The sequence below is a fragment of the Sus scrofa genome, chromosome 1 (assembly GCF_000003025.6).
Source record: "Sus scrofa isolate TJ Tabasco breed Duroc chromosome 1, Sscrofa11.1, whole genome shotgun sequence".
NCBI lineage: Eukaryota > Metazoa > Chordata > Mammalia > Artiodactyla > Suidae > Sus > Sus scrofa.
The window spans coordinates 201407647-201435357 of NC_010443.5; the positions used below are offsets into that span (position 1 = coordinate 201407647).

General features: G+C 40.6%; 2 protein-coding genes across 2 annotated transcripts; both read right to left on the minus strand.

The window, feature by feature from the left end:
• Positions 1–570, minus strand: IFN-ALPHA-9 (interferon-alpha-9). Its single transcript, NM_001195377.1, has one exon. The coding sequence runs from the start codon at positions 568–570 to the stop codon at positions 1–3; it is 570 nt and encodes a 189-aa protein (NP_001182306.1).
• On the minus strand, positions 4628–5182 carry IFN-DELTA-5 (interferon-delta-5). Its single transcript, NM_001164854.1, has one exon. The coding sequence runs from the start codon at positions 5180–5182 to the stop codon at positions 4628–4630; it is 555 nt and encodes a 184-aa protein (NP_001158326.1).

Genomic DNA, 27711 nt, shown 5'->3' on the forward strand with positions numbered 1-27711 from the left:
TCACTCCTTCTTCCTGAGTCTGTCTTGCAGGTTTGTGGAGGAAGAGAAGGCTCTCATGACTTCTGCCCTGACGATCTCCCAGGCACAGGGGCTGTAGCTCTTCTCTTGCAGATAGAGGGTGAGTCTGTGGAAGTATTTCCTCACAGCCAGGATGGAGTCCTCCTCCAGCAGGGGCGTCCCTTCCAGCCCCACCTCCTGCATGACACAGGCTTCCAGGTCCCTGAGCTGCTGATCCAGTCCAGTGCAGAACTGGTGCAGGAGGCTCTCATTCCAGGCAGCAGCCGAGCCCTCTGTGCTGAAGAGCTGGAAGGTCTGCTGGAGCATCTCATGCACCAGAGCCATGGCTTGAGCCTTCTGGACCTGGTTGCCCCCCAAGGCCTCTTGGGGGAACCCAAAGTCCCTTCTGTGGTCCAGGCAGGAGAAGGGGGAGATTCTCCTCATTTGTGCCAGGAGCCTCAGGGCCCTGGTGTGAGCCAGGCTGTGGGTCTGAGGCAGGTCGCAGCCCAGAGAGCAGATGGCCTTGCAGCTGAGCAGCACCAGGGCCATGAGGAAGGCTGAGGTTGGGGCCATTGGGGACCTTGCAGATGCTGCTGTCCTGGCTGAGGTGGGTGACTCTGTGACCCTGCTCTCTAGGATGTTTGAAGACCTTCCCTCAGGCCTGTGTCTTAAATAGGAACGAATTCATTTCCATTTTCTGAATGTTCCCTCTTACTTTCTAGTTCTGTTTCTGCTTTTCACTTGCACTCTCCAAATGGGTTAGGGCAACATTTCTCAACCATTTCTTTTTCACTATTGCCTTCCCTTCCTCTCTCTACAGAGCATTTTTAGATTTTTTTTCCCTTATTGTTCCCCCATGAAATTTTGTAAACACAGGCATACTGTGTATCTATTTATATAGTCCATGGATATCTCTATTTTTCAGTAAAAAAAGAAAGTACAAAACTTACTCTTTGTATTCACTGGACAGTTAAAAATACACAAAATTTGTAAACTACGAATGAAATGTAAAAGCTATTGAATTTTAATTTGCCTTTATACCTAAATCTTGCAAACTAAGTTGGCAGAGTGACTTTTAGGGTAATATATTGACTTACATATATAAGAATGTATTAAATTATGTACTCAACATTCATGTAGATGATAACACCAAAGTATGGATATATTTTTAAAAAATCATTCAAGACTGGTCAAAATCATTGAAAGACTTAAATTATTTTCTTAATATTTTTTTAGCCTTTAATTTTAATTTTGCTTCATATTAGAAAATATTTTTTAACTTCACTGGCTAATAGACATACAGATATTTTCAAATTTTTTCTGTTTAGCATTGACATAATTATTGATGTGTTGAATGACTTTAGAGGAATTAAATAATGAAATGTAACCATATTTGTATTTAATGTACAGATATAATTTGATGTTTGTATTTACCTCCCATAGCCTGAATCACACTGAGACTCAAACATAAGCCACATCTACAAGACAGCCAATGGAAGCTCATAAGTAAGTAAAAGCCACCCCTCACTGATTATATGTACCATTTGTTTATTTTCAGCAAACTCAGTGTCAGTACTGCTCTTGTGATAGGACAGAATAGCCAAAGAGAAAAGTCAATACTGAGGAATAAGATTTTGTTGGATAGGGTTGAATTTGGACTTCCACACAGCAGTCTAATAACACAATTTTTTCAAGGCCCTGAAAGCTAGTGTGTGCACCCCTTGGAGCCCAGAGAGGCATGATTTAGGAATCATCATCCCTTTGAGTCTTATTCTGTATTTTTTCACTAAATTTCAGATTTCTCAAAGGACTTTCAGCGGTTCCAATGCAAGGCTATTCTTTCCAAGCAAAAGGAAGCCACCACTGTAGTTAATTGAGAACTGAATGAATATTGAATATTATTGTGGAGTGAACTGACTTTCATCTCCATTCATGAGTTCCTTTGATTTTGCTGTGGATTTTGTGTTGCCTAAGCTGTCAACATTCCAACCTTTAAATAGTAGCTATGTGACCATCTTTGGCAAATCGGCTCTGTGGTGACTGGACTGTCTCTTATTCTCTGTGGAATTCTCAGCACCAGGCCCAGTGTAATCACCCAACAGATAATGTTTACCAAAGCAGTATCTCGGATTTTGCTTATCCTGTTGGAAGACATGTATGAATGACCAAACTATTTTGCTTCGTCACTATTTTGCGCATCATTTTGCTGAGATTATAATAGACAATAGCTAATGTTTCCACTTTGCCCCTACTGGTGTCAATAATACCCACTGAGTTTATTGTTCAAACCACTACGATTTTCTTTGCTTTAAGTTGCATGGGGTTCTGGGGTTTCAAGTTGCAAGAGCAGCACATTTTTTTTTTCAGCCTTTGCCTAGCACCATATTAAACTCCCAAGGATGGTCTCATCTCCAGTTTGCCCTCTCCTATGTCATAATAGAAAAGAATTAGCCTGGTGTCAGATACAGAGTCACATACCTAAACTCAGCTCAGGGCAACCACATATTTACCCAGTTACTCTTGGTGGTTCTATTGATGGGGCTGTTACTACCTTTATCCTGAGATTCTTTGGAGACTCCTCACAAAGAGGATGAATTGCCCTCTGTATTTTCATCCCATTGCTTGGGATGATGGGCTCCATTTCAAGTTGATATACAAAATTTGTCATATAAAATTAGAGCATTACTTCAGGTCAAAACTCAAGAGTTTCTGTTCTGAGTCCTTGCTCTTCTTGTTTTGTCTGCAACCCTGTTCGTTCTTCTTTTTTACTCAACATGACTATAAGCTTACTTTTAGATGCCAGGTGTATAGTCTTTAAAGATCTCTATGTTTTGAATGTTTGAGACCCTGCAAAATTCCTATTTTGTACTCCAAACCCCCAATGTGATGGTATTAAGTGATTGGCCCTTTGGGAACTGATTAGGGCATGAGGATGGAGGCCCCACAAGGGGAATTAGTGCCCTTACAAAAGAGGTCTGAGGAAAAGCCCTCACTCTTCTGCCCTGTGACCTTACAGGAGACTCTGCAACGTGAGATCTGAAGCAGGCTCTCGCCAGAATCCCACCACGCTGACACCCTCATCTTGGATTTCCTGGCTCTAGACCGGTGAGCCATACATTTCTGCTCTTTACAAACTACCCAGTCTTTGCTCTTCTGGGGACGAAGCAAGAATAGACCAAGACATGACCTGAACTATTTTCTCCTCAGAATACTACTCAGGAGTGTGTAAAATACCTAAATGGAGAGAAACCATGTGGCCCAACCTCATCTCCTAGATATGTAGGACAGCAGCTTTTGTGTCAAGAGCTCAATCAATAGTCAAGCAGGGAACCATCATGGCAATAATAGAAGGAATAATACCAACATATATTATATAGATGTGGTGTGAGAGGACGACAATGTAAAGACCCTTTATGAATTATTCATGGTTCTACAAGGGATGTTTTAAGGGAATATTGTGTGAGGCTTTTTTGAGGATTATCTGCAGGATTATTTTCTTCAAGTTTTCATTTTCAGTATGCAGAAGATGAGGATGAGGATCACAGGCCTGGATGTAACTTGAAGTCTCAGTCTCACTTTTAGTTCAGAGGGCCTCAAGAGGTTGCAAGGAGCTGCCTGATCATACTTTTTCTTTGCTCCTCAGGGAAAAAGGCAACAACTTGTAATGTGTCTACATATGTGGATATTTCCCTCCTTAGCCTATGCCTTTGGGGATCAACTTGAATCATTCTTTCAGAATCAGTGCCGCTAGAGCTCCTAATGAGAAGCAGCCAGGTAAACATACCTAACTTGAAATTATGGAATAATTATTCCATAATCAACTCAGATTGTTTTTTTAAAACTGTGTGCAGACAAGAACACAAGAACATTGGTTGTTTTTTTCCCACCCAGAATGTCATCATTACAAATAATGTACCAATGAAGGGTGTTCTTATTCACTACACTTTTCCCCTCTTCCTTTAGTCATGGAATCATTTCCCAACTTCTCTGCACTTAGATTCCTATGAACATCAACTCAGGCCAACTAATGTGAGTAGAAGTGACATTGCTCTGTACTGACCTGGCCTTTGAAGACATCCCATGCTGTCCCCATACTTACTCCCTTTTCTGAGACTAGGGAAAAAAAAAAAACCTGAACACTACTGAGAAATTTGAAGTCGTACATAGAATATGCCAAGGCCACACAATAGCAGGTTCCCATGTCATCGAATCACTGTTTGGAGCAGAGCGAATCAGAAGATTCATCTGATCAGGAGTGCCTGTGTGGTGCTCTGATACAAAGGAAAGTTAAATTTCTCTTAGGATCAGATTGCTGACAGTTTGCTGTTCACTTGTTGCAGCAGCTAGCATTAAGTCAACTGACCGATGTCTACAACAACAGACTGTCCTGAAAACCTTTCCATTAAAAATAAACTTCCCACGTAGGAACAGCAAATGGCCCCCAATAACTTCATCAAATTTAAGAAATTACTCTACAAAACATTTATTCAGTGAAATAATCATAGTCTCTCTAAACATATTTTTGATAATTCATGATTTCCATTTCAAATATTTTTCAGCATGTGTGGAAATGTGAGGTGCGATTGCTTTGGGGGTCAAATCAAACAATAATGTTACTGATTAAGATGTGTCACAAGTGTGCCTTTTTTCTCTCTTGACTCTTCGTTGACGATTGTTGCATAAGGGAAAGGCACACTTCAGTTTCTACTCTGACAACCTCCCAGGCACAGGAACTATATTCCTTCTTTTTGAGATAGCGATGGATTCTTTGGAAATATTTCCGGACAACACTTCCCAAATAGGCACAAGCCAGATTGTCACCTTCCATCTGCTCTAGTCGGTCCAGGCCGTGATCAAGGCGAGAGAGTAGTTGATCGAGGAGGGCGTTGTTCCAAGCAGCCCGGCTGTTCTCTGTGTTGAAGAGGTTGATGATCTGCTGGAGCATCAGAGGGTGGAAACAGGTGCCTTGAGATGTCTGTGTTCTGGTGGTTTTGCCTCCTTTCCAAGGAAATTGGAAGTCAGTTCTGTCCTTTAGGCATGCCTGAGAGGAGATCCTTTTCATCTGTCTTAAAAGCATGAAGATTTCCCTGTTCTCTAACCTATGGATCCCAGAGAATTGGCCAAGAGTGCCAGCAGCAATGGAGGAGAGTATCACCCCTGCCAGGAGCAAATGGATGTGGGCCATTGAGAATTTCAGTCGATTCAGGAGAGGGCCACCAGGGGGCGCGCGGGCACTGCTAAACTGTGAGCGAGAAGGTTCCTTCCCCGAACTCTCAGAGGCTGTAGTTTCCGCGGGGCTGGCAGCGCGAGAGAAAAGAGCTGATCGTCTGCACGGAGCAAGTTGGTGCTGCTGTAATAGTGCACGAAAAACCTCCCTTACTGAGTCCCTGCAAGTTGGTGCTGCTTTAATAGTGCACGAAAAACCTCCCTTACTGAGTCCCTGCAAGTTGGTGCTGCTTTAATAGTGCACGAAAAACCTTCCTTACTGAGTCCCTGACTGCTGAAGAGCGGGGCTAGTCCCGGCTTGGCCAGCGACATTTCTGTCTGGTAGGGATCTGGGAACCTTACATTTTCTGAGCGTTCGCCTGAGTTTTCTGAGGTATTTTCGCACAGAAACTTTAGCGAGGCCATTTTTAATGGAAGAATCTGTTTCGGAATGAGAGCCAGTTGTAGCCAGTTTTACAGATTGGGGCTTTTTAGGAGCGGTGCTAGGACAGTTCCGAGAAGGGGGGGCATGGAGTTGCCATTGTGGGTCTTTGGAAACGAATCTGACTAGGAACCACGAGATTGCTGGTTTGATCCCTGGCCTCATTCAGTGGGTTAAGGATCCAGCGTTGCCCTGAGCTATGGTGTTAGGTCGCGGAGGGGGCTTGGATCCTGCGTTGGTGTGGCTGTGTGTACTTTAGGCTGCCAGCTGTAGGTCCAATTCGACCCCTATCCCGGAACCTCCTTATGCCCTGGATGCAGCCCCAGCAAGAAAAAAAAGAGAGAAAGGCGGGACGCAGCGGGGCCGCGATGGGAGCACTGGGAGGTGTTGGGGACGCCCAGGGGGCGATTTGGCGCGTGTCCTCCTGAGGCCAGAGGACAGGAAAGCTGTGACTTTCCTGGTGTAATTCAAGTCTCCAGTGGTAAAATGGAGGAGAAATTACCGAAGAACTGAAAAGCAGGAATGTTTAAAAACTCGTAGCATTTTACTTTTTATATTTTTAAATTAATTTTTAATTTAATTGATATCCGTTTAATTGAAATTACCTTTAACTTATTTTTATGTTTTAATTTTATTGTATTGAACTGTTTTAAAATATAAAAAAGAAAATATTAAAAATATTTGAATATTAAAACACACCATTATATCAAACTGTATTTAAACTTTTTTTTTTTTTTTTTTTTTTTTTTTTTTTTGCCAAGCCCATGGCAAGGGGAAGTTTCCAGGCCAGGGCGAGGGATGGAACCTCAGCCACAGCTATGATACAACCCATGGCAGTAACAATGCCAAGATCCTTAAGCTGCTGCCCCACAAAGGAACTCCAAAACTTTGCTTATTTTGAACCAAAATTGGAAGTTCCCGTTGTGGCTCGGTGATTAGTGACTCTGACTAGGAAGCATGAGGTTGCAGGTTCTATCCCTAGCCTCGCTCAGTGGGTTAAGGAGCCATCCTTGCTGTGAGCCCTGGTTTGTGTAGGTCTCAGCCTAGGCTCAGATCCCATTGTTCCTTCCCCAACCCAGGGCAAGGTGCTTCTCTAGGCGGCCGCAAGAGGGCGCAGGATGTCCTTTTATGGGGTTTGTTTTGGAAACACCGACTTTCTGAGGCTGTAGTTTCCGTGGGGCTGGCAGCGAGAGAGAGCTGATCTTTACGGAGCAAGTTGGTGCTACTTTAATAGTGCACAAAAAACCTTCCTTTCTGAGTCCCTGACTGCTGAAGAGCGAGGCTAGTCCCAGCTTGACCAGCGACATTTCTGTCTGGTAGGGATCTGGGAACCTTGCATTTTCTGAGCGTTCGCCTGAATTTTCTGTGTTATTTTTGCACAGAAAGTTTAGCGAGGCCGTTTTTACCCAAGAATCTGAGGGGTGTGCGGCTCAGAACGAGAGCGATTTGTAGCCGATTTTACTGATTCGGGCGCAGTGTAGGTGCAGCTCACAGAAATGGGAACGCGATGGCGGTGGGAGGGTTGGGGGGCGTTGGGGATGCCTTGGGTATGAGTTGGATCCTCTCCACAGTGGTGCTAAGGCTGGGGAAGCTGTGCCCCTAGATTCGCTGTGACTTTCCTGGTGTCTTTCAAGGCTACAACGTTAAAGTGGAGGAGAAAGTATTAAAGAACTGTAAAGTAGGAATGTTTAAAAACTCGTAGCATTTTACTTTTCATATTTTTAATTAAATTTATTTTTAATTCCATTTATATCTGCGTAATTTAAGTACTTCTACATTATTTTTGTATTTTAATATTTTATTGAAATATTTTAAAATATTAAACAGAATATTACAATATATTTGAATATTAAAACAGCATTATATCAAACTTTAAACTTTACTTTTTAAAATTTTTATTTATTTCTTTAAATTTTTTTTCCATTATAGTTGGTTTACAGTGTTCTGTCAATTTTCTTCTGTACAGCAAAGTGACGCAATCACACATGCATAGGTACATTCTTTTTCTCACATGATCCTCCATCATGCTCCATCCTAAGTGACTTGATATTATCCAGTGCTATACTTTTTTTTATTGGCCATACCTATAGCATAGGGAATTTCCCAGGCCAGGGCCAGGGATGGAACTCAGCAATGACCCTAGCCACCACAGTGAGTGACAATGCTGGATCCTTAACCTGCTGTGCCACATAGGAACTCCAAAACTTTACTTATTTTAAACTAAAACAATCATTTAATGTAATTTTACCTTCCAGACTTTAATGGAAGCCTTAAATTAATATTAATATTTTCAAGATTTTTTAAAAACTTGGCATTAATTGAGAGAATTTCCATGTTTGACATGTTCTCCTGGCTCTGTGACAGTTTTTTAATGATATTTAAGTCAGGTTACTGAAAGACTGTTTCCAGGACTCCACCTTGACTGTATTGTTTGAAAAATGATTTCACTTCCTGTATAAGCTGTTGGGACATGTAGTAGGTCAGACCTTTTAAAACGTTTTTGGTAAGAATTTTATAAATTAAAAGGAATTTGCCCAAATGTCGATGACAACTTGAAAGCTTCCTTTGAAAAACTCTCAGGGAGTTGCAAGTACAGGGTCAATATTGTCTTTTTTTTTTTTTTTAATTTGAGATTTTGTTCCTCAAATTTAGAATTTTCTCTTTTTAAATATTGCATTAAAATATTCCTTATCTTGATTACATAAACTTGGGGCATAATCCATGTTTGTGGAAAGTATTTGCTTACTTTACCCTAATACTCCCCCAGGAAATCGTTAGGATTAGTGTGATGATCTTTCACTGGTGAAAGTACAGGAATGTCTTCTTTCTTACCACCCTTACCCCGATTTGTATTTTTAATCCAAGTCCTGGTCTGTACAACTTTAAAAAAAAAAAAAATCTGTTTCTTAACATCACCAGAGGTGGTCTGTGACTAAGGATGAGGGAAGGACTATTCATCTCATTTCTATGATTCATGGAACAACCATATTTTTTCAGACAAGTGTCCTAAATGCTGGGTCTCTGCAGAGCACTTCAAGTGCTGCAGGATTTCTCTCCAGAATGCCACAGGCACTGCTCTGAGAGTGGAAACTTGTGCTCTGCTCCCTCACGGTGCAGCAGGCAATGCCTCTCCTAGAGTTTGCATTTGAGCTTCAACCTGTAGACCCCTGACAGTGGGTAAGGGAGCTGCAGTCATAGCTTCTCTGGGCTGGGCTGAGCATGGACTCTACAGGTTATCTTGTGTTATATTAATATAAAAGCTGCCAGCATTCACCGTGTTGAGATTCTCAGCCTATACTTTGCAACTTTAATTTTACTTCAGCTTTACAAATCCCTGAGTGACCACTAGTTCAGTTGTTTCCATTTTTTAGAAGGTTAAATGAAAATCTGATGTCATTTGAGGTCAGAGGCCACAGATTTGGTGCAAGTGGAGGTTTCTGCTGCCCCCAGTCCCTCCTCTTTATTAGCTCTGAGTACTGGCCCTCAGCTGAACTGGGCATGTGCTGCTTCCTTCCTCCTAATCCTGCCTCTGATGTCTGTCCTCCCTGTTCCCTGCAGGGCAGTCTGCATCCCTGCCTTACTTCTCTAGAATCCACACTGCCAAGCATATTGTCATGTATGTGTGCAGTCAGCACATTTTGGTGACAGAAAGAAGAGAATGGTTTGAAGTATCCTTTCCCCCTTTTTGAGAGATGGGGGGGAAGAGCTGCCTTAAAAGTGGAAAGTTCGCAGGCTAAGGGTCAAATCAGAGCTGCATCTACCAGCCTGCAAGACAGCCAGAGTAACTGGGGATCTGAGAAGCACGGGCAGCCTACATCACAGCTCGCAGCAGTGCTGGATCCTTAACCCACTGAGCAAGGCTAGGGATCAAACCCACATCCTCATGGATGGTATTGCGTTTCCACTGAGCCACAATGTGAATTCCTGAATTAACCCTTGATGTTAATGTTTGTGCCCAGTTGTCCATAGACTATGTCAGGATGTATGAGCTGTGAGGTCTGAAAGTGATGTGAAGGAATTCAAACCGAATGTCTCTTAGCCTCTTAAAAAGGAAACAGAGAGGCTAGTTGTATTTTGATGCATTCAGAAGTGTGGAAATGGAGAGCAATCTCAAGTCTGTAAGTCTTATTAGAATTAAAAGAGGTACAGATTGAGACTCAGATTTTTATTTCAAGCTGGGTCTCATTTAGATGAACACATCCTGCTGGATTGGTCCTCTGTCATGTTCCATGAATGTGTTTAATTTCCAGTGTCATAACCAAATGAGGCATTGGAGTTGTCACATTACTTGGAAGAGGTATTGAGAAAAACGTGGAAACAACATTGAGATAGGAAGAGAAATGACAACCCCGGCCTGTATAACACTGTCCCTTGCAGGCAGGTATTCAGAGCATCTGGAGAACGTCTCCTATGGCCAGACATCTGCATCAGCAAGCTCACTGGGGACCTGCCAGGCTCTTCACTGGTGACATGGAGGATGATGGTCTCCAGCCCCGTCTGCAGACTTAGCTGTGACCTGGCCCAGATCCATGGCCTGCCAAAGCAGGAGACCTCCACAGTTCTGCACCTAATGGGGACAGTCCTCCTTGTTTTCCTGCCTGAAGGACAGGAATGCTTTGGGGTTCCCCAAAAGCTGAACAGCAGCCAGTTCCAAAAAGCTCAGGCCACCTCTTTCTCCATGAGATGATCCAGCCGAGCTTCAACTTGTTTGGCACAAACAGCTGAAATTCTTCACTGGGCTTGATCAGCAGGAGGAAGCTCTGCAGACCAGTTTGGTGCAGGAGCCTGGGGAAGAAAAGACCTTCCTGGAAATGAGGACTCTAGCCTGACTTTGAATAACTCCTTTTGAAGGACCAGGTTACATCTGAAAAGAAAGTATAGCCGCTGTGCGTGGGACATCGTCAGACTGGAAGTTAAGGTATGAAAATAGGCTGTGCTTTCCCTGTAGCATCAACCTCAGCGAAAACCCAGAAGTTGGCAAGGAGACTTGAAGCCAGCCATCCGCAATTGGGTTTTACCTACTTATAGGTGCCTCTTGTGTGTCAGTGTTTCCACAGTTTAAAGACTTTTCTGCTTCGGTTGTAAATGCATTGAGTCATCTCAGCACATTGATTTTAGTTGTAACTGGAGGTGAGACTCTTGAATCCAGAGGAAATATATTTTAAGATCTGTAATAATTAGAATTTATCTTTCTATTATGATTGTTGCCTTTACAAAATTTATGCTTATTATTATGATGTGGTCAATTTTGCTTTGGTGGTGCACAGGGTATATTTTTAATGGTTAGGTTTTACTCAAACTCTTAAAGAGAATCACAGTGTTGGAGTTCCCACTGTGGCACAGTGAAGAATCAAAGTGTCCTTAAACCTAAATCTGACTTAAAATCAAAAATGAATATAATTAGTTTTATTGACTTCCTTGATTCTTAACATATTTTGATGCCACATGGCCCCCAGTAGTTTACTTGTGTTTGTGAATATATTGGTAGATGAAACAAAGATACTGCTTTTTTTTGGAGCTTTTCTGCTGGAGAGGATAGGGCTTAATGTGTAATTAGGAGGGAACCCTTGCTGGGCTAGGAAGGAGAAGCATAAGGCACTAGGACAGGTTATCGCAGCAGGACCTCTTCCCTTTTTTTAATTTTTAAATTTATTTTTATTTTTTAAAACACAGTAGAGTGTGGTTGACCTACAGTGGAGTGCAGATTTAGGTGTACAACACAGTGAATCAGTTATATATGTACATATATCCATTCTTCCTCATATTCTTTTCTCAGGTGAGTAATTACAGAACATCGAGTAGATTTCCCTGTGCTATACAGTAAGTCCTATAGTTATTGGAGCTGTTCCTTTAACTTGTACTTTCTTGAAAAAACATGTCTGATGGTTGTTGATTCAGTTTCAGCAGTTGCATGATGACGAAACTGTGCGAAATACATTTTAGAATCATGGAATTTAAACTTCAGCAAATAGGTAGTGAGTATGCCTTCTATTTGTTGCCACTGTGCTGGGTGCCAGATACAATGTACAGAGCAGACACCTTGGTATTGTCACAAAGCTTCCAGTCTGGTGGGGATATGGGTTGGCGAGCATTCAACTAAAGGCATGTTGATGCTGTGACAGGGAAAGTGCAGGACACTGGGAGCATGTGGGGTCCCACAGATCAGAGAAAGCTTCTGGAAGAAGCAGCTGGTGAGCTGGCATCTCAAGGGTCTGCAGGGTTAGCCAGGTAATTGCATGATGGCCAGTGGTGGACATGTTGTGTGGAGATCGTGTAGGGTAGCAGGCAGATAAAGGGTTTGGAGAGGAACAAGTGTTTTGAGATGTGGCTCTGGGTAAAGTCATGCATATGGAAGTTGTAATCTCAGAGATGACATTTGGAACCATTTGGGAGATTGAGACTCTGTGCAGAGAGGACAAAGTGTGATGCCTAGTGTGGAATTTTGAGAAAAACCAAAGGTCCCTAAGATGAGAGGGAGGAGTCAGCAAAGGAAGGAGAAGAGGAGAAGCAGAAAAGCAGAGGATGGTGGTGACATGGAAACCAGCTGAAGGTCCAACTTTAAAATGGTCAATGTGGGAACAAGTGTTTGATGCTTCTGAAATGTCAGCTGGGGCTGCCTGACGGTGAACTGTGGCCTCAGTAAGATGTAGTTTGTTACGCACCTTGGCTGAGCAGTTTCAAGAAAACAAGGAGACAGGCACCAGATTCTAGTAATTGGAGAAATGAGCTGCATGTGAAGAGATAGGGACTCATATTGCAGGGATGTTCTAGACACTTGGGTATGAACAGAATAATATCGTTGTAATGCGAAGGAATGGTCATATTCCGGATGTCGAAGATGAAAATTAAGCACTTTTAATGTTGATCAAAACCCAGCCTGTCCAAAGGAAGATGCGGATACAGCAGAGAGAGGAGCTCACTGATAAAGCATAAGCATCTTGCTAAAGCCTTTTCCACTTTGCAGCAAGGGAATCTCTCCCCAAAGCTGTATCTTCTGAAACTGACCCTCCATGAGGAATTGGACCCTGGAACAGCCATGGTGAGTCTTGGGATGTCTAAGAGAGACTTTCTTTTATAAAATGATATAAGGTCTGAATGTGAGAATGGAGGTGGGAATGGGACGGGCCAAAGGTCCATCTCTCTTCTCAGGCAGATCGGTTCTGTGCAAGCATGTGTACCCATGTTGACCATGTTAAAAATTTGCTAAATGAAATATTTAAATAATTTGAACTCTTTAATAAATATTAAACATGGATTACCTTCTTAATAATTTAAAATACAATTTTTGACTTAGGAAAAGTGGAATTTTCCTAGTCATGTCATTAAGAAATTTTGCATAATTATTGATTTCATATTAGCACAATGAAATAATAAACTCAGACAACAAATTGAGAGACACTTTCTTTGATACCTTTCACAAGCACATTGATTAGATCTTCATATGGCTAAACAATTTCTAGTAACTTTAAACAGGTACAGAAATATAATGTACTAAGAAACAGGTCTTCAGATCAAAATATTGCGAAGTGTAAAACAAAAATGTTGAATGTTTAATAAGTCTGGATTTATTAACAAATCCTTTCTTATCAGGCCTGTCACAGAGTTTTTAAGCACACCTATTTTTGTATTAAGGTATATGTAGATTTACTTAGAAACCAGGCAAAATGACCTTGTGCCTTAAGGAGATTTGTCCCTGAGCAGATTAAAACGTACAAAAACATGCCTTCATTCTAGCCTCTTGGATGATAGGAAGAAAATAAAATTAACGTAATTTTGAAATAGGAATTGAAGAAGCTCTTTATTAACAAGTTGAAAACTCAGGAATTAAAGAAATATTTTGACTATCAAAATGCTGAACCTGACTGCCTTTCACTGGCACGTGCTTATAAATGGCAGAAATGTATTTGTCACAGTTCTGGGGGCTGGAAGCTTGGGATCTGGTGGCAGCATGGTTGAGTTCTGGTGAGAGCCCTCTTCTGGGTTGCAGCCTGCCAGCTTCTCTTTGTATCTTCACATGCTGGGGAGCAGAGAGAGAATGCAGGCTGTCTTGTGAGCCTCATGAAGGCACTAATCCTATTCCTCTGAGCCCCACCCTCATAACCTCATCAAATCTGAATGACTCCCAAACACTCTACCTCCTAATCCATCGCATAGGGGGTAGGGTTTCCATATATGAATTTGGGGGTCCATAACATGGTGATAGGATCCCAAGGTCTTGTGTTTATGGCAAGGGTCCTTAGGATAAATTTCATTCCTGACATTTATTTGAGGCAAAAAACACATTCCTTGATGCTGCCTTCATTTCTTAATGGCACATTAAACCTGAATTGATTACTAATGAAATGTTGCAGTTCTACTGGGAACAAGATCACCAAGCGCCTACCAGATAAATTCCAGTCTTTATCTAAAATGAGGGTGATAGGAAGTGTAGATTCCTTTGACTTTTGTAAGGGACTCATTTAATACTTCCACACCTCAACCCATCTAATAAGTAAATGGCCAATCCAGGTTTCAAAACCTGGTATGTCAGATTCCACAGTCCACCTCCCTGTACATGACATCAGATGCCTGTGCCAACTGCATGTATTGAACCATCACTTATTTTCAGGAAAGCCCTCTACTTCTAACCGACTGATATTGTTGTGTCTCTAAATATCTCACTGTTACAAATTCTCTATATTTTCATTAATCATCATCTATCTCTGGGTTTGTTGATGAGTTAATTTAATAACAATGTATTCTGATTATTGTATGTAATAAGAAATATAAAATTACCAACTGGCAATTATTTCTGAGGGCCTTAAATGTGAGCCACAAAATTACTCCTCCTAAGAATGATAAAATAACCGTATTTAATTATCCCAGGTGGTTCAAATAGTTTGCTCAATTAATTTTCACCATAAAGTTAGGAGATGCATAATACGCAAGGCCCTTGAGAGTTGTGGCTCCTGCACCAAAGAGTGATGAAATCACAAACATTTCAGTGAGTCCTCTGTAGAAAACACTAAGCTGATGGCTCTAGTGGATTCAAGGTAACAAACACTTATGCTACCAAATTACACGAGTATGGGAAGTGATTGGAAAAATATAAGAGGACATATACAAAGGGGTAAAATGTGAGGGATGGAGCAGATCATCGCCATTGCCATCAGCGGTCAGACCAGGAGTCTAGAAATTCAGCATTCACCTGGCAATCTGAGCAACTTGGCTTCCCCCTCCCCTCAGCAATCTAGCAAAGCTCTCTTCACTGAGCCCCAGCGGTGGAGAAGGGGCGCTGGAACTTGCTGCTATGGGCTGGCGTGCTGCCCACCTAGCAGGACTCGCCTAAGGTTCCCTACCGGGAACTCTGGCCCAGGGGAGCACCTTGGCGTCGCAATCAGCAGGAGCCCCGGCCCGGGCGAGGTGCTGCAGGAGCCCAGGGAGTTCGTGGGGCCGTGAGAGCAGTGAGTCAACTTCCTTCTCCAGCCTGACTGCAGCGGGGAGCTCAGCCGCCGCTTTCACAGAGCCTTTCATTTTCTGCACCTGCCCCCCGTGCATCCTTCCCTTTGTGGTGGGAGATTTTAGCCAGGCCTGTTTACACCAGTGCCCGCTTCTGCGGGAATTGATGGCTCCAAACTAGAACATGTTGTGATATGTTTTCAGCTTCAGGATTGTTTCTGGGAAGAAAGTCAAATTCAGGGAAAAGGGAAAGGCCTTTAAAATCTGGACACCAATCAACTAGATATTGGGACCCTCCAGGGAGGAGAGTTAGGAACATGTCCGGGACTTAAAGGAGCTCAGGCAGAAAGGAAAAATTCATATATATATATGTGTATATATATGTGTGTGTGTGTGTATTTCCCTTTCTCCCCCTCTCCTCTCTTTCTCCCTATCTCTCTCAACATGTGTTGTATGTGTGTGTATATATGTGTGTGTGTATATATATATGCTTTTTTCCATTTTGTTGGACATGTCCCGTGTTGGGGACGCCCTGAGGGTTACTTAGAGCGAGGCCACCACCAGGGCCAAGGACTGGGAAGCTGTGCCCCTAGCTCCTCTGACTTTATTTATGGTCTTTCAAGGCTACAACATTAAAGTGGAGGAGAAAGAACAGAAGAACTGAAAAGTAGGAATGTTTAAAAACTCACAGCATTTTATATATTAAAATTAATTTAAATCTAATTTTATATATTTATTTTACATTAAATATTTTTAACATTTTATGATTTAAAATTATTGAAAAGCTTTTGGATTTCCCGTCGTGGTTAACTCAGTGGTTAACGAATCCGACGAGGAACCATGAGGTTGTGGGTTCGAACCCTGGCGTTGCTCAGTGGGTTAAGGTTCCGGCGTTGCAATGAGCTGTGGTGTAGGTCCGCAGGTGCGGCTCAGATCCGGCGTTGCTGTGGCTCTGGTGTAGGCAGGTGGCTACGGGTCCAATTAGACCCCTAGCCTGGGAACCTCCATACGCCGCGGGAGCGGTCCAAGAAATGGCAAAAAAGACAAAAACAAAATTATTGAAAATTTTTATACGTTAAAATTCTCTAGACGGCCGCAGGAGGGCGCAGGGTGTCTTTTTATTGAGTTTGGGAAACAGTGGCTTCTGAGTTTGCAGCTTCAGCGTTTCTGGCGGACTGAGAGAAAGCATCTGGTCCTCACAGAGCAGCTTTGTGGTGATTTACTAGTGTGGGGAAAACCTTCGGTTTGCGGCGGCCTCGTCAGCGCCGTTTTTCTCTGGTAGGGAGAATGGAACCTTGCATTTTCTGAGCTTTCCCCTGTGTTTTGTGCGTTATTTTCGCCCCGGAAATTTATCTGGGCCTTTTTAGGAAAGACTTCGTTTTCTTCAGGGTGTGAGGCTCGGAATCAGAGTGAGTTGTAGCCAATTTTACCGATTGTTTTGGCGTATTCCATGGACAGCTCAGAGAAAGGGGGAAGCAAAGGCAGTGGGAGAACTGGACAGTATTGGGGGTGAGTGGGGGAGCGGCCACAGCTGAGGCCAGAGGATGCGAGGCTCTGCTCCAGAGGCTGAGTTTCGTGGTGTCGTTCAAGGCTACTACGCAAAAGTAGGGGAGAAAATAACTGAAGAACAGAAAAGTAGGAATGTTTAAAAACTCAGCATTTTCCTTTTTTTGTGTATTTAAATGAAATTTATTTTTAATTTAATTTATATTATATTTATTTTGAATTAGGTATTTTACATTTATTTATATTTGAAAAATAGTTTCATGGCAAGTTCCCTGGTGACCTAGTGACTAAGGACCCAGCATTGTCACTGCTGAAGTTCAGGGTTGCTGCTGTGGCACTGGTTCAGTCTCTGGCCTGGGAATTTACACATGCCCAGGGCAGGGCCAAAAATAATAATTTAAAAAAATCGTTTTCTGAAAATAATTTAAATATTAGATAAAGATACTACCAGTATTTTCTCAAACATTACTTTAAACTTTACTTTCTATATATTAGAAGCATAATTTAATATAATTTTACCTCCCTGGCTTTAATGGAATCAAACTCAGTACTATTTACCAAATTATTTCTTTACTTGTTTTTGATTGAGAGAATTATAATGCTCAATAACTTCTCTTGACTCTGTGACAGTGTTAAATAATTTTTGCTCAACTCAGGTTACTGAAAGTCCTTCCATAGGACCTCGCATTGACTAGATTGTTAGAAAGAAGAGTTAGTGTTTTGTACAAGCAGTTGAGGACATTTAGCAGGTCTGATCTTTTCATTTTCTTTGGCAAGAATTTCATAGAATAAATGGAGTTTACCCAAATTTCATAGCAACTTGAAGGCTTCCTTTGTAAGAACCTGCAAGGACCTGCAAGGGCACAGTCAGTTATTTATAATTTTGGTATTTTGTTCACCATGTATGTTTTTGAATTTTCATTTTTTAATATTGCATTAAAATATAATTTGTTTGGATTATGTAGATTTGGTGCCTCTCGTTTGTTTTAAGCAGAGGTCTTCTATGACACATTAGGCTCTATATACATTCAGTGCTTTTATGGAAGAGTTTTATTGATGCCTTCAGAATGTCATCTCATCTGGATAAGATGCATAAAAATTCAAATTTTGTTTGCATCAGCATGCTTTCAATTTCTGCATAGTTTAAGTTTAAACCTAATATATCATTTTCTACTTACTAAATAATTTAGGTGCCAGTGCACTGATTGATTGTGTTTTATTTTGATGCCCACTAGATGTCAGAGGTATTTTTAATGTGGTGTTCGATAAAGCTGTGAGAGCATTTGATTTGCTAGAAGAATTTAAAAATTTTGTATATGTACTTGGTACAAGACAAAAAAAATATTATTCTGTTTTAATTCTCAGAGGTAGAATTTATCCATTGAAAACTCACGAGGCCATCAAGGCACAAATGCGGCATGATCATCTTTTGGGCAAATATGAAATAATGGCTTTCACACCTGTCACAGTACCAGCTGTCATAGCTAGGCTTAATATGTCCCTGACGCTTTGTATAATCTACTCAAGGATGGTCTCATTATACAGAGAATATAATAGGAGAGATGGTGTATTGAATGGAATGTAGAATTCTCATTTTCCCTCTTTTAAAGCTGAGCAAACCACCCTATAGGAAAAAGAAAACAATTGCCCTAAATCATGCAGGCAGTTGAGGGAAGACTAAGGAGGTGCCCAGTTAAATTTACTGGTCACCTGAGAAGACAAGAGTAACTCACAAGAGAAAATGCAGCCAGACTGTAGTTTGCAAACAGTTTTCCTGGCACAACTATTTTAAACTTACTACATTTATCATTTTTATTAACAATCCTGAAGGTCAGTAATACCCCTAACATTGTGCAGGATACTGGGAGGGAGTAAGAAGTATAGAAATCTCCCTGCTCTGGGAAGTCAATTAATCACAGACCTTTAAGTTGTAAGGACCTCAGTTATAAGGCCCTGGGTGAGTACATGTGGGGAAGGATGGAATGAGAGGTCAAAAGTAAAGGGCAAGACCTTGTCCTTGAAAAGTGTAGGACCATAGGAAATTATTAGAATAATAAAAGTTAAAATGTCTTAAATGAGATGTATAAGCCTTGGTAGGACTGGCTGGGGGGGGGGCCTTCAATTTTAATTAATTAAGCCTCTCTGATTACTGTAGGGTTATTAACCCCATGTTCACATCTCAGAGAAACCTCGGTCCATGGTGATGAATAAATGATGTGCTGCGATTTTGAGGAGACGCGTTCACGTATTTCAAAAGGTAAATATCAGGGTTTTGACTTATATCCACATTTTGACATTTCATTTGTTATGTTTGATTTGTAAAGTTTTTGAGGAGCATCCATATAAGTATCTTAATAGGCAAAGGAGACAGAGGAATGTAGGCTGGATTTAAGGGTAAACATTATATAGATAACCTGAAAATGCATGTAGAAGAAAGGGTTTTCACAGGGCCTTCCCACTCTTTCTTAGGGTCATTTTCAATTTGTAGCTTTTAGAATAGACCGGCAAATTCTTCAGGGAAGTATATTTTGCTTTCAGGTTTTCCTAAAGTGTAGCTGCTGTACAATGTTGTGATAATTTCTGCTGTACAACAAAGTGATTCAGTTATGCACGTACACATCTCCATTCTTTTTTAGATGCTTTTCTCATGTAGGTTATCTAGGAATGTTGGGTTGAGTTCCCTGTGCTATAGACCAGGTCCCCACTGACCATCCATTCCATGTACAATAGTGGACACATGCCGATCCCAAACCCACAATCCATTCCTCACTGCCCCCATCTGTCCCCTTTGGTAACCATAAATTTGTTTTTGACATCTGTGAGTCTCTTTCTGTTTTGTAAATAAGTTCATTTGTATCCTTTTAAAAAATATTCCACCTATAAGTGACATCATATGATGTCTTTCTCTGTGTGACTTCCTTCACTTAGTATGATAATCTCTAGGTACATCCATGTTGCTGCAAACAGCATGATTTCATTCTTTTTTATTGCTGAGTAATATTCCATTGTATATAGGCACCACATTTTCTTTATTCAGTCCTCTGTCGATGGACATTTATGTTGGTTCCATGTCTTGGCTGTTGTAAATAGTCCTGCAGTAAACATTGGGATGCATGTATCTTTTTGAATTATGTTTTTGCCCGGATATATGCCCAGGAGTGGTATTGCTGGATCATATTATGGAAGTTATATTAAGTTTTTAAGGAACCTCCATAGTGTTTTCCATCATGATTGTACCAATTTGAATTCTCACCAACAGCATAGGAGGGTTCATTTTCTTCCACCCCCTTTCGAGCATTTATTGTTTGTAAGCTTATTAATGATGGCGATTTTGACTTGTATGAGGTGATACCTCATTGTGGTTTTTCATTTTTCTAATAGTCAGCAATGTGGAGCATCTTTTCTTGTTTTTTAAATCGTTGGACTTTAGTTATCATTGTACAACCATCATCACAACTTAATTTTACAACATTTCCATCCCAAACCCCCAGGGCATACCCCCTTAGCCTGTCTCCTTTGGTAACCATAAGTTTTTCAAAGTCTGGGAGTCAGTTTCTGTTCTGCAGATAAGGTCATTGTATCATTTTTTTTTGGATTCCACAGCTAAGTGATAGCATGTGATGTTTATGTCTCACTGTCTGACTAACTTCACTTAGCACGATAGACAAGTTTTAGGTGCATCTTGTTGTTGTAAAAGCCATTATTCCACTCCTGTTTATGGCTGAGTAATATTCCATTGTGTATATTATGACATCGTCTTTATCCATGCCTCTGTCAATGGACATTTAGATTGCTTTCATATCTTGCTAGGCTTTTGTATGTAGTGATTCAATGAAGATTGGGGTGCTTGTATGTTTTTGATTCATGGTTCTCTTTGCATAGATGCCCAGGAGTGGGATTGCTGGATCATATTGTAATTCTATTTTCAGTTTCTTGAGAAATCTCCATACTGTTTTCTGTAGTGGCTGCACAAATTTAAATGCCCCCCCCAACTGTGTAAGAGGGTTCCCTTTTCTCCACACCCTCTCCAGCATTTATTATTTGTAGACTTTTTGATGATGGCCATTCTGGCTGGTGTAAGGTGGTACCTCCTAGCAGTTGTGATTTTCATTTCTCTAATAATTGGTGATATTGTACATCTTTTCATGTGTTTTTTGGCCATCTGTATGTCTTTTTTGGAGGAATGTCTGTTTAGATCTGCTCATTTTTTGATGGGGTTGTTTTGGGGGTATGGAGCTGTAGGAGGTGTTCATATATTTTAGAGATTAATCACTTGTCAGTTGCTTCATTTTCAAATATTTTCTCCCTTTCAGTGGGTTGTCTTTTCATTTTGCCTAGGGTTTCCTTTGCTGTGCAAAAACTTCTAAGTTGAATTAGGTCATGTTTGTTTATTCTTGTTTTTATTGTCATTACTCTCTGAGGTGGATCTGAGAAGACATTGCTGTGGTTTATGTCAGAGAGCGTTCAGCCTATGTTTTCCTCTAAGAGTTATATAGTATCTGGTCTTATATTTAGGTCTTTAATCCATGCTGAGTACATTTTTGTGTATGGTATTAGGGAGTGTCTAATTTCATTCTTTTACATGCAGCTGTCTAATGTTCTCAGTACCACTTATTGAAGGGACTGTCTTCTCTCCATTGTATATTCTTGCCTCCTTTGTCGTAGATTAGTTGACCATAGGTGTGTGGAAATAACTCTGGGCTTTCTATCCTGTTGCACTGATCTATACTTCTGTTTTTGTTCCACACCATATTCTTTTGATGACTGTAGCTTTGTAGTATAGCCTGATTCCTCCAGCTCCATTTTTTCGTTCTCAGGATGGCTTTGGCTATTCTGGGTCTTTTGTGTTTCCAAATAACTTTAAAATATTTTGTTCTAGTTCTGTGAAAAATGCCATTGGTACTTTCACAGGGATTGCATTGAATCTGTAGATTGCCTTGGGTAGTATAGTCATTTTGATAATATTGATTCTTCTAATTCAGGAGTATGGTATATCTTTCCATCCTTTTGTGCCATCTTTGATTTCTTTAATCAGTTTCTTAAACTTTTCAGAGTACAGGTCTTTTGTCTCTTTAGGTGAGTTTATTCCTAGTTATTTTATTCCTTTTGATGTGATGGTAAATGGGATTGTTTTCCTCATTTCTCTAGAAATGCAGTTGATTTCTGTGTATTAATTTTTTATTCAAGATATTTATTTTCTTCTATTATAGTTGATTTACAATGTTCTGTCAATTTCTGCTGTATAGCAACATGACCCAGTCATATATGTATACATGTATATATTCTTTTTCTCACATTATCCTCCATCATGTTCCTTAACAAGTGACTAGATAGAGTTAGTTCCCTGTGCTATACAGCAGGATCTCATTGCTTATCCATTACAAATTCAATAGTTTGCATTTGCTAACCCCAGATTCCCAGTCCATCCCACTCCCTCCCCCTCCCCCTCGGCAACCACAATTCTGTTCTCCAAGTCCATGGATTTGTTTACTTCCTGTAGCTAGGTCCATTTGTGCTGTATATTAGATTCCAGTTATAAGTGATATCATATAGTATTTGTCTCTTTCTGACTTACTTTATTTAGCATGAGAACCTCTAGTTCCATCCATGTCACTACAGATGGCATTATCTTGTTCTTGTTTATGGCTGAGTAGTATTCCATTGTGTATATATTTATCCTCTTGCTGTTCCTTGTGTTTATTGCTGATTTTAAAAAAGGTGGGTTTTTATTCCTTTTAGTTCTGTATACTGGCTTATGTAAGTGATTACTTTCCAATTGTGATTTCCTGCATCCTGTTTGTCCTTACTTCTTTTTTTCTATAGTGGAGCTCTTTCATAATTTCTGTTGTTCATTGAAGAAAATCTTTATTTCTCCTTCTATGTTAAACTGTATTCTTGCTGGGTAGAGTATTCTAGGCTGCAGTTTTTTCCCTTTTAGAACTTTGAATATATCTTGCCACTCTCTTCTGGATGGTAGTGTTTCTGTCGGGAAATCAGCCAATAGCCTTCTGGGGGTTCCCTTATAATTAAGTCTTTGTTTTTCTCTTGCTGCCTTTAGAATTCTCTCTTTATCTTCCGTTTTTGCCATTTTTTATTATAATATGTCTTCTGTGGGCCTCTTTGTGTTCAGCTTGTTTGGGGCTCTCTGGGCTTCCTGTATCTTGATATTGATTTCCATTAGATTTGGGAAGTTTTCAGCCATAATTTCCTCAAATGTAATTTCAACCCTCTTTTCTTTTGCTTCTCCTTCTGGAATCCCTATTATGCATAAACTGCCCTGATTCATATTATCCCCTAGATCTCTTATATTGTCTTCATGTTTTTTCAGTTGGTGTTCTGTCTGCTGTCCTGATTGGGTGATTTCCATTATTCTATCTTCCAAGTGACTAATTTGTTCCTCTGCACGATTCATTCTGCTCTTCAGTGCCTTTAACTCAGTATGTGTCTCTGCAAATGAATTTTATAATTTTTCTTGGCTCCTCCTTATACTTTCTAGTTCCTTTCTAAAGTCATCTGCATTACTGTTTATATCCACTTTTAATTCCTTCATATTCATCATTAATTCCTTCTGTATTTCACTATTTCCTTTTTTTTTCTTTTTGTCTTTTTGCCTATTCTAGGGCCGCTCCCATGGCATGTGGAGGTTCCCAGGCTAGGGGTCAAATTGGAGCTGTAGCTGCCGGCCTACACCAAAGCCACAGCAACGCGGGATCTGAGCTGCGTCTGCGACCCACACCACAGCTCATGGCAATGCCAGGTCCTTAACCCACTGAGCAAGGCCAGGGATCGAACGCACAACCTCATGGTTCCTAATTGGATTCATTAACCACTGAGCCACAATGGGAAATCTGACTATTTCCTTTTTGAACTCAGTGTCTCTTAGACTGCAGAGGGCTGTTTCATTGTTTCTTCCTTTAGGTGAATTCTCCTGTTCTTTTAACTGGGAATATTTCCTGAGCTTCTCAGTTTGCTTATATTTTTCTTATTCTGTGAGTTTAGGGAAATGAGGTACTGTAGTCTTGGAGGGCTATTTATATGCAGGAGTGTCCCTTTGTATTTTGCAGTGGCTTGCTATTTATTTTTGGCATGGGAGTTTGGATATTTGCTGTCTCTTTCCTGTGAGCAGACTGTTATCCCCTTGATAGGGGGCTGTGTGTGTTTCCAGGAAAAGGAGGTAATGGGCAGGGCTAGTAGTCAGTGCCTGGTTGCTGGACTCCTGACAGTAGCAATGATCTTCAGGAAGTTGGCGCAGGCTACTGCTAGTTGCAGGGCCCTGGGAAGTGGTAATGAGCCTTGGGCAGAATTAGACACTGCCCAGAACATTTGACAGTGGCATCAGCAGGGCGAGTGCATTCCCAGGGGTGTGAGAGCAACAACAGGTGGTGCTCGATTGTAATGCCGTCCTCCGTGGTGTCCTCTGAGATGACTGGGGCCACAAGTGGTGCATGTTCATGGACTCCTGGTCGTGCCAGGCCACACCCACCTCTGAAGTCAGAGGGAACTCACATGGTTTTCCTCTGCTACCTGTATACCATGCAGGAAGCACCCTGTCCCACTTAGCCCGCACAGGATTGCTGCCACCCTTAGCTAGCACAAGAGGGTGAGTCCCTGGCCCAAGTCGTACCTCACTGCCCTTAGCCCCGCCCTCTGGGAGTCTGTACATATGCAGAGAAGGAAATTTCTATAGCAGTCTGACCCTCCTCCTGTTGCCCTCGCAACAATGTGCACCTAGCTTCTCCTGCAGGCCCAGACTTCCTCCCAGGTTACCTTGGCTGTGGCATCCACTCCACAGTTCCTCCATCTGTCTCCACATCACCAATCCTAGTCCTTTACCCGGAACTGACTTCTAGAGCCTGAGTCTCAGAACAAAGCCCCCACCCAAACATCTCAGGCTCTGGTGTCCAGGGGCAGTGGTACTGGTGGTTTTTGTGGCTGTCTTTCTGCTTTGCCTTCCTCAGTCCAGCTAATGTGCTTTTCTTTGTGAGTTTGAGGTCCCTTCATCTTGGCTGATCTCCCTGTCACTTAGGTGGCTTCCTAAGGTATGGGTTCCTTTCCTCTTTCTCAGTTCCCTCTTGGGAGTGCAGGTCTCATCCTGATTACTTTTTCTCTCACTCTCTCTTTTCTTTTTCCTTTTGTTCTACCCAGTTATGTTGAGGGATTCTTGCTTTTTTTTAAGAAGTTTAAGGTCTTCTGCCAGGGTTCAGTAGGTGTTCTGTGTAAATAGTTCTACATGTAGATTAATTTTTTTGATGTGTTTGTGGGAGCCATCTTGGTCCCACCTTCTGTGTATTAATTTTGTGTCCTGCAACTTTATCAAATTCATTGATGAGCTCTTAAGATTTTTCTGGGAGCATCTTTAGGATTTTCTATGTATATATCCTGTCATCTGCAAACATTGATACATTTCTTTCTCTCTTTCCAATTTGGATTCCTTTTACTTGTTTTTCTTCTCTGATTTCTATGGCTAGGATTTCCAAAACTGTTGAATAGTACTGGAAAGAGCAGACATCCATGTCTTGTTCCTGATCTTAGCTGGAATTCTTTCAACTTTTCACCATTGAGAATGATAGTAGCTGTGGGATTGTCATATATAGCCTTTATTATGTTGAGATAGTTTCCTTTTATGCCCACTTTCTTCAGGGATTTTTTTTTATAAGAAATAAGTGTTGGATTTTGTCAAAATCTTTTTTGCATGTATTGAGAATATCATATGGTTTTTATTCTTCAGTATGTTAATGTGATGTATCACACAGATTGATTTGAGGATATTAAAAAATCCTTGCACCCCTAGGATAAGTCCCACTTGATCATGGTATATGAACCTTTTAGTGTATTGGTGGATTTGGTTTGTTAGTATTTTGTTGAGGATTTTTGCATCTAAGTTCATCAGTCATTTGGCTTGTAATTTTTTTTTGTGATATCTTTGTCTGGTTTTGGTATCAGGCTGATGGTGGCCTCAGAGAATAAGTTTAGGAGTGTTCCTTCCTCTGAAATTTTTTGAAATAGTTTCAGAAGATTAGGTGTTAACTCTTCTCTAAATTTTTGATAGGATTTGGCTGTGAAACCATCTGGTCCAGGACTTTTGTTTGTTGGAAGTTGTTAAATCAGTTTCAATTTCAGTACTTGTGATTGGTCCGTTGATCTTTTCTACTCATTTTGGTTTAGTCTTGGAACATTGTACTTTTCTAAGGACTTGTTCATTTCTTCTAATTGGCCATTTCATTGGCATATGGTTGCCTATAGTAGTCTGTTACAATCCTTTGTAATTATGTTTTGTCCCTTGTAATGTCTCCTTTTTCATTTTTAATTTTATTGATTTGAGTTCTCTTTTTTCTTGATGAATCACATGAAGGGTTTTTCAATTTTGTTGATCTTTTCAAAGAACCAGCTTTTAGTTTCCTTGATCTTTTCTATGGTTTACGTTTCTATTTCATTGGTTTCTGCTCTGATCTTTATGATTTCTTTCATTCTGCTAACTGCGTTTTGTCTGTACTTGTCCCTCTCATTGCTTTAGGTGTAACATTAAGTAGTTTATTGGAGATTGTTCTTGTTTTCTGAGGTAGGCTTGTATTGCTATGAACTTCCCTCTTATAACTGCTTTTGCTGCATCCCATAGGTTTTGGATTGTTGTGTTTTTGTTGTCATTTGCATTTAGGTGTTTTTAATTTCCTCTTTGATCTCTTCATGATACATTTCATTGTTTCATGACATGTTTAGTTTCCATGTGTTTGTGGTTTTTTTTTTTGCAGTTTTTCCCCTATTGTTGATTTCCAGTCGTATAGCATTGAGGTTAAAAAAGATGCTTGATGTGATTTCAGTTTTCTTAAATTTACCAAAGCTTGATTTGTGGCCCAGAATGTGAACTATCGTAGAGAATGTGTTCCATGTGCAGTTAGGAAGAATGTGTGTTCTGCTGCTTTGGGATGGAATATTCTGTAAGTATCTAATAAGTCCATCTGCTCTAATGCATCATTTAAGGCTTGTGTTTCCTTGTTGGTTTTCTGTCTGGATGATCTGTCCATTGCTGGAAGTGGGGTGTTAAAGTCTCCCACTATTTTTGTGTTATTGTCTATTTCTCCTTGTGGGGTTGTTAGCAGTTGCCTTATACATTGAATTGCCTTATACATTGAATTGCTCCTATGTTATATGTTGGGTTCATATACATTTACAATTGTTGTTTCTTCTTATTGGATTGGTCCTTTGATCATTATGTAATGTTTCTCTTTGTCCCTTTATGGTATTCTTTATTTAATGTCTATTTTGTCTAATATGAGTATTGCTACTCCAGGTTTGTTTTGATTTCCATTTGCATGGAATATTTTCCCACTCACTTTGAGCTTGTATGTATCCCTAGAACTGAAGTGGGTCTCTTGAAGACAGCATATATATGGGTCTTGTTTTTTAATCCATTCAGCCAGTCAGTGTGTTTTTGTTGGGGCATTTAGTCCATTTAAATATAAGGTAATTGTTGATATGTATGTTCTTATTGCCATTTTATTAATTGATTCATATTTGTTTTTGTTGGTGTTTTTTCTTCCCTTCTTCTCTTTTATTCTCTTGTGGTTTTATGACTGTCTTTCGTGTTATGTTTGGATGGCTTCTTATTATTTGTGTGTATCTATTGCAGTTTTGCTTTGCAGTTACTATGAAATTTTGATGTAGGAGTACACACACACACACACACACACACACACACATACACGTGTTTTAATTTGTTGGTCACTTAATTGAAAATGCATCTCCAGTATCCTGCATCTGTACCCTCCTCTTCTTACCTTTTCTGGTTTGGGTAGCATATCTGTTTGTGGATGTTTTCCTACTTTTACTATACGTATGCCTTTACTGTTGAGCCTTGCCATTTGAAACATTTCTGTTTCGAGTTATGGCCTTTTCTTCTCCACCTAGAGGAATTCCTTTAGTATTTCTTGTAAAGCTGGTTTAGTGATGGTGAATTCTCTTAGCTTTTGCTTGTCTGTAAAGCTTTTGAGTTCTCCTTAAAATATGAGCGAGAGCCATGCTGGGTAGATTAATCATGGTTGGGGTTTTTTTTCCTTTCATCACTTTAAGTATATCATGCCACTCCCTTCTGTTCTGCAGGGTTTCTGCTAAAAAATCAGCCAGTA

Bases quoted from the DNA above. Each gene is read 5' to 3' on its own strand.
- IFN-ALPHA-9 (NM_001195377.1), bottom strand. From the start codon at position 570: ATGGCCCCAACCTCAGCCTTCCTCATGGCCCTGGTGCTGCTCAGCTGC.
- IFN-DELTA-5 (NM_001164854.1), bottom strand. From the start codon at position 5,182: ATGGCCCACATCCATTTGCTCCTGGCAGGGGTGATACTCTCCTCCATT.